We start from the raw sequence: 7252 nt of genomic DNA, 5'->3' as shown, positions 1-7252 counted from the left end.
TTTTTGCCTTTGGTTTAAATTCCCCCTGTAGTCAATCACTGAACCCCTAAAGCTCATCACTGAACCCCTAAAGCTCATCACTGAACCCCTAAAGCTCATCACTGAACCTCTAAAGCTCATCACTGAACCTCTAAAGCTCATCACTGAACCTCTAAAGCTCATCACTGAACCTCTAAAGCTCATCACTGAACCCCTAAAGCTCATCACTGAACCTCTAAAGCTCATCACTGAACCTCTAAAGCTCATCACTGAACCTCTAAAGCTCATCACTGAACCTCTAAAGCTCATCACTGAACCTCTAAAGCTCATCACTGAACCTCTAAAGCTCATCACTGAACCTCTAAAGCTCATCACTGAACCCCTAAAGCTCATCACTGAACCTCTAAAGCTCATCACTGAACCTCTAAAGCTCATCATTGAACCTCTAAAGCTCATCACTGAACCCCTAAAGCTCATCACTGAACCTCTAAAGCTCATCACTGAACCCCTAAAGCTCATCACTGAACCTCTAAAGCTCATCACTGAACAAGCTCATCACTGAACCCCTAAAGCTCATCACTGAACCCCTAAAGCTCATCACTGAACCTCTAAACTGAACCTCTAAAGCTCATCACTGAACCCCTAAAGCTCATCACTGAACCTCTAAAGCTCATCACTGAACCTCTAAAGCTCATCACTGAACCTCTAAAGCTCATCACTGAACCCCTAAAGCTCATCACTGAACCCCTAAATCTCATCACTGAACCTCTAAAGCTCATCACTGAACCCCTAAAGCTCATCACTGAACCCCTAAAGCTCATCACTGAACCCCTAAAGCTCATCACTGAACCCCTAAAGCTCATCACTGAACCTCTAAAGCTCATCACTGAACCTCTAAAGCTCATCACTGAACCCCTAAAGCTCATCACTGAACCCCTAAAGCTCATCACTGAACCCCTAAAGCTCATCACTGAACCCCTAAAGCTCATCACTGAACCCCTAAAGCTCATCACTGAACCCCTAAAGCTCATCACTGAACCCCTAAAGCTCATCACTGAACCTCTAAAGCTCATCACTGAACCCCTAAAGCTCATCACTGAACCCCTAAAGCTCATCACTGAACCTCTAAAGCTCATCACTGAACCCCTAAAGCTCATCACTGAACCTCTAAAGCTCATCACTGAACCCCTAAAGCTCATCACTGAACCCCTAAAGCTCATCACTGAACCCCTAAAGCTCATCACTGAACCCCTAAAGCTCATCACTGAACCCCTAAAGCTCATCACTGAACCTCTAAAGCTCATCACTGAACCCCTAAAGCTCATCACTGAACCCCTAAAGCTCATCACTGAACCTCTAAAGCTCATCACTGAACCCCTAAAGCTCATCACTGAACCTCTAAAGCTCATCACTGAACCCCTAAAGCTCATCACTGAACCCCTAAAGCTCACCACTGAACCCCTAAAGCTCATCACTGAACCCCTAAAGCTCATCACTGAACCCCTAAAGCTCATCACTGAACCCCTAAAGCTCATCACTGAACCCCTAAAGCTCATCACTGAACCTCTAAAGCTCATCATCATCATCATCATCATCATCAGTCGAGCTGGGCTAGAGGTCGACGAGAGGTTTCCCTCCTTTCGGTTTCTTTTGCCTAGGCACGGCAAAAAGAGAGTTCCATTGTTTCCGGTTCTTTGCCAACTCGCTGATTTCCTTTTCGCTGAGAGTGATCATGCTTTTGTCGGTGATGTGGCGTGATATTTGTTCGCGGTACGATATTCGTGGTGCCCCGCGCCTGTTTGTTGGTTTGATCTGTGACTCATATAAGATGAAACGTTTGACCGGTTCGTCTTCTGCCATGCGAATGCAGTGGCCTGTGAACTTAAGCTGGCGATCGCATATAGTTGTGCTTATTGGCACCTGTTGAACCGTCTCGTATAAATGTTCATTTGTGATATGATCGTTCTTCTGGTCTATACCAAGCATGATGCGGTAACAGTTTGTTGCATATGCGTCGAGTCGATTCGCTAGATGTTTAGTGAGGATCCATGTTTCGCAGCCATAAAGCAAGATGGAGATGCAAGCGGCTTTGAAGAGTCGAATCTTGAAGTTGATCTTGGTCTTGGGTGCTTTTAGGATGGATTTGAGTTTGTGAAACGCTACCCAAGCTAAACCGATTCGAACATTGACGTATTTGTTTGTTGATCCTACGTAGGCGCCTAGGTATTTGAAGTAATTTACGATGGCTACCTCTTGGTCATCTATCTTCAGTGCGGGAGCAGGAGTTGCGTCTTTCTGTATGTTCAGGCGCATTTGCTCTGTTTTGTTGATATTTATCTCTAGGCCTACTTGGCGTGCTTGTATTTTGAGTGCGGTGACTTGTTTTTGTTGTTGCTCTGCGTTTCCTTCAAGTAGGGCGATGTCGTCAGCAAAAGCTAGGTCATTCACTTTGTGACTTAGCACGCGAGTTGATGCGCGTAAAGTTCTGTAACTTCCATCTGTTTCCTTGCCTTTGTGTGTAAGATATCCAAATTCGTTAGCTGATAGTTTTGAGACATAGTCGATGACTATGATGAATAGAAATGGTGCTAGGACATCACCTTGAAGCACACCTGTTGTGATTTTGAATGGCTCGGAGCATTGGCCTTGCAGGTATACTTGGCTTTTCGAGTCATCATACAACACCCGAATTGCATCAACGATCTTTGCTGGAATGCCGTAGTGTCGGAGGATGGCGAACATCATTTCTCTGTCGATTGAATCGAAGGCCTTCTTGAAGTCAATGAATGTGATGTAAAGTGGGATATCTTGTGCATATGCTCCATCCATTATTCGTCGCAGAATATGAATTTGCTGAATGCAACTGCGGCCTGTTCTGAAGCCTGCTTGGTTCTTTCTGAGCCTAATGTCGATGGGCAGACGAATTCGATTTAAGATCATGCGATTGTACACTTTTGCTGCAATTGATATCAGGGTGATTCCGCGCCAGTTTGTCATTAGCTGCCGGTTTCCTTTCTTCGGCAGAGGTATGATGAGATTCGATGTCCATTGAGTGGGTGCGTGACAGTTTTCGTAGACCATTTGACAAATATAGAGCAGCTCATCAACTATGAAATCGCCGCCGTCTTTGAGCACTTCAGCTGTCATTGCGTAGTCTGGTCCAGGCGCTTTGTTGCGCTTTAGGTCTTCGATTGCTTGCTCTATCTCGGATCGATTGAATTGAGCAGTTCTGATGTGAGTACAGTCGGGTGATGGAACTGGGTGGACTGTTTGATCTGCGTTTTTGTTTTTGTTGTTTAGCAGTGAATCAAAGTACTCGCGCCAGCCTTTGAGTAGATCGTTTTTATCTTTGGGCATTGATCCATCGAGTTTCTTTACTTTGCTTGGGTCGGCCTTATTGTCGTCACCTGAGATCTGATTGACGATCTTCCAGGTTTTGCCGTGTTCTCTCTTCTTGTCTGCGTTCTCAAGCGCTTCAAGCAGGTGGCCGAGATGCGCTTCTTCATCATGTGTGAATGCGTCAGACACTTGGTTCTGCAGGCTTTGCCACGTCATTTTGTGCGAGGGCAATCGTGTTCGCTTGTACTTTGCCCTGACCTTGTTGCAGATGTCGAGTAGTGTGAGAGTTTCAGCAGTGACCCAGCTCGCAAACTTTGCTTTGCGCCTCTTTCCAAGTACTTTTTCGCTTGTATCGCGTAGAGCAGCATCCAGTGCGTCCGCGTGTTGCTTGATCTTGGCAGTTTTACTTGGTTGGGCTTCCATTTCGTCCATTAGCAAGCTGAACCGATTCTTAAGCTCGCAATTGAAAGACTCTTTGATTTCCGGTTCTGCTAGTCTTTCCCAGTTGAACTTGCATCGATTGTTGGTTGGTTGTTTTGGTGCTCTTAGGCTCAGTTTGAAGTTTGCGCTCATTACTTTGTGGTCGGAACCGACATCGATTGTGTTGTGTTGTAAGCGCGGTAGTTTTTGAGTGATTTCCACCACTTTGTCGAGATCAACATGTGGTCAAGTTGTGACCACTCGCTCTTTGGTGAACAGTAGGTGAGTAGCCGACTTTTCCTGTTTGGAAAGTGTGTATGCGCTGGTCGAAGTTCTGCTAGTTCGCATAGTTCGAGCATGCGTTCGCCATTGTCAGTTGTTGTGTCGTGCATGCAATGAGGTCCAACTTGCCTAGGGTTGGTGTCTTGACTGTCCTTGCCGATACGGGCGTTTAAGTCGCCTGCAATGATGGTCAGTGTGTGTGGCGGTTGTTTGAGGGCGATATCTTTGAGATCGTTGTAAAAGGCGTCTTTTGGCTGTTTATCATCGCAATCTGTTGGCGCGTAGGCAGATATAATGCACATTCGTGGGTTGCCTTCTAGATGTGTGGCGATAATGCGATCTGATTTGTACTCGATGTATCGGACCAGTGGAGCTATTCGTTTGTTGTAAAGAACGGCTACTCCATGGCAATCATGTGTTGAGTTCGTATGAGCCAGAGTCCAGCCGTCTGTTCGGCATTTTGTTGTGATCAGCTCTGTTGAGCTGAGTCGATGTTCTTGGATGGTGATGATGTCAATTTTGGTAAAGTTGCAGCCGGCGATGATCTGCTCCAGCTTGTGGCTGATGTTTGCACGGCCACGGCGTGGTTTTGAGTCGGCCAGGGTCCGCACGTTGAATGAGGCAACGGTAAATGCCTGGACGAAGGGTGCTCGTCTACCTGAAGTCGGATCGGGCGCGTGGCGTCGGATAAGTCCGCTTTGGCCACACTCCTTCATAACGGGATCAATCCCAGACTCCAGGTTGTCAGTGCGTGTCGGGTCGGTTCCCGGATCTTTTGGTTTTACTGTCATGTTTTGCATACGTTGTAGTTTTTCCCGCAAGCGCAAGCGCAAGTAGGTACGACTGTGCTGGGTTACAAGTCCTCTTGCACAGAAGTTGTTTCCATGATTATACCGCCATGGATCGGTCAGCAGTTACGTTCACATAGTCCCCATAACCATATTGATCTATGATCTTCTGGTAGGCTACCCATGTTAGCCCCTGCTGGGTCAGTTTAAAGTCATGACCAGGACTCATCACTGAACCCCTAAAGCTCATCACTGAACCTCTAAAGCTCATCACTGAACCCCTAAAGCTCATCACTGAACCCCTAAAACTCATATCATCTCTGATCACCAAAATTACATATTTAAAAGTTTTTTCCTTGAAAAAATGTCTTCATGCCTTAAAATAGCTTGAATGTAACTCGACACCCTCGCCTCATTTAGTATGCACGGTTCTATGAATATGCAAATGAGCCCCGCCTCCACTCACTCAGCTCAGAGATCCACTGGTTGACGATCACACGTTGATCTGATTGGTTACAAGGTAGTTTGTGACGTCAGAAACACCAGCGATTTCAAAGCGTGTTTTTGAGACTGTCTTTGGTTCACTGCAGTTTTAAGGAGGAAATACTCAGCAATGGTGTCGACTTATGAACTTACACATGCTTTGTCTTATTAAAGCATATTAAAAACACCACATAGACACAAACTACATTAAAAGCTGGATTTACTCCACAGGGACTTTAAAGGGATACTCCACCAAAAAATGAAAATTCTGTCATCATATACTCACCCTCATGTTTCAAACCTGTATGAATTTCTTTCTTCTGCTGAACAGAAAGGAAGATATCTAGAAGAATGTCAGTAACCAGACAGTTTTAGATACCATTGACTTCCATAGTAGGAAAAAAATATACTATGGAAGTCAATGGTATCTAAAACTGTCTGGTTACTGACTTTCTTCTAGATATCTTCCTTTCTGTTCAGCAGAAGACAGAAATTCATACAGGTTTGAAACAACATGAGGGTGAGTATGACAGAATTTTCATTTTTTCGGTGGAGTATCCCTTTAAGATTATTTTTCTGACCATATTGGTAGATATTAGTTCTTGTTTTAAGCTCAAACTTATATTGTTTCAGAAAACATGAATTAATATCTTTCAATCTTGCGTGAGCCTCTTCTAGTGTTTTATTGGTTTGTTGATAAGTTTAAGCCGATCTCCTGGCTCTCTGAAAAGCCCTGTAAACGAGCTTGTGGATTGAACGCAGTGTTGTTTCTGTGTGTTTCATTCAGGTGCGTCGTTGTGTTACTGAACCCGGCCAAGAACACACAACAGCATCTCATCAGCTCATCCAGGTGAACAGACACAACATCACAAGCCATTCACAAACACGTTTACCCCTTTAGTGCCTCTGATGTCTCAGGCTCTACTAGAACAGGTTTTCCTGCTTGAATGTTGATTATTCTCCTCATATTCTCCATTGTTGCGGCTCCTCTCTTCCCAGTCTGTCAGTAACGCTCTGTTTTCTTCCTGTCTCTATGAAGCCCCTCCTTCTGAAAAGCACACTGTGCTCTGATTGGTCGGCTGGAGCAGTGTGTTGTGATTGGTTGAGCGCTTCGAGTGTGTTTGGGAAATGTCCCTCCCCTTACCATAACCGCCAGTTTAACACACTACTAACTAACTCAACCAGGCCCCGCCCCTTTATTCTGCGTATGAATTATTATAATGAGGAATATTGTAATGTGTTCATTCCCGGAAGAAACTCAAGATACAATGGAGGCGTTTCAGCAGTTCAGGAACACTAAACATGTCTTCATTAATATGCATGTTGTGAATATTGTCCTTATTCAGGAAAGCCATCAGCACACTGTCCTTCTCATCGGATGGCAGGTTTCTCGTCACTGGAGAGGTGAGAGACTCAATCAGTCACACGTTTAGTTCTCAGTGGCGTTGTCTACATGCACAACTTTTGTTTTTGAATGTAGTGTTTACATGAATGCTAAACATGTGATCGGGTTGATGTGCGCGTTCATATGTCACAAGCTTCAAATCAGAATATATTTTTTGACATGCACACACTGCACGAATATACAGAGTTTCCCGATGTTTGTGCATAATAACTATTCTCCTACAGTTCTTTATTTGTTTTAAACAGCAGACTTAATATTGATCCATTTCTGGTCATAATTTGGAGATAATGAGCGTATGAGCCGCTGTGCCGCTGCTTATATTCATCACACAGTAAAACTGCCCAAAACCAGTGGTGTGTGGATGAGAGTCTGAAGCCAGCACTGGTGGACCGTTGTCCTGCTCCACTTCACACACGCAGAGAGAGGAGGATTATAGGAGGACGAGACACTCGTTTATACCACACTTTATTCATCAGGAGAACAACTCGTTCAGCGCGTCATACGTCATTACACTATTTCTACATCATTACGCTATTTCTACATCATTACGCTATTT

The 7252-nt window shown here is 44.7% G+C and overlaps 1 protein-coding gene across 1 annotated transcript in view; it reads left to right on the top strand.

Moving 5' to 3' along the window:
• The window catches only part of LOC309481593 (mitogen-activated protein kinase-binding protein 1-like), a gene marked incomplete at its 3' end in the record, with an annotated part of 10022 nt that extends 3027 nt beyond the window's left edge, over nucleotides 1-6995 (top strand). Inside the window, exons 3-5 of the mRNA XM_082146556.1 lie at nucleotides 6079-6141; nucleotides 6638-6695; nucleotides 6981-6995. Of these exons, the coding sequence (XP_082002682.1) occupies nucleotides 6079-6141; nucleotides 6638-6695; nucleotides 6981-6995 (136 nt within the window). The remainder of the gene's footprint in view (nucleotides 1-6078; nucleotides 6142-6637; nucleotides 6696-6980) is intronic.
• Between the last annotated feature and the right edge of the window lie 257 nt (nucleotides 6996-7252).

The sequence above is a fragment of the Leuciscus leuciscus genome, assembly GCF_965113295.1.
Source record: "Leuciscus leuciscus genome assembly, chromosome: 19".
In the NCBI taxonomy this organism is placed as follows: domain Eukaryota; kingdom Metazoa; phylum Chordata; class Actinopteri; order Cypriniformes; family Leuciscidae; genus Leuciscus; species Leuciscus leuciscus.
The sequence above is the reverse complement of the archived record's forward strand: the minus strand, read 5'-3'. Positions and strand labels throughout refer to the sequence as shown.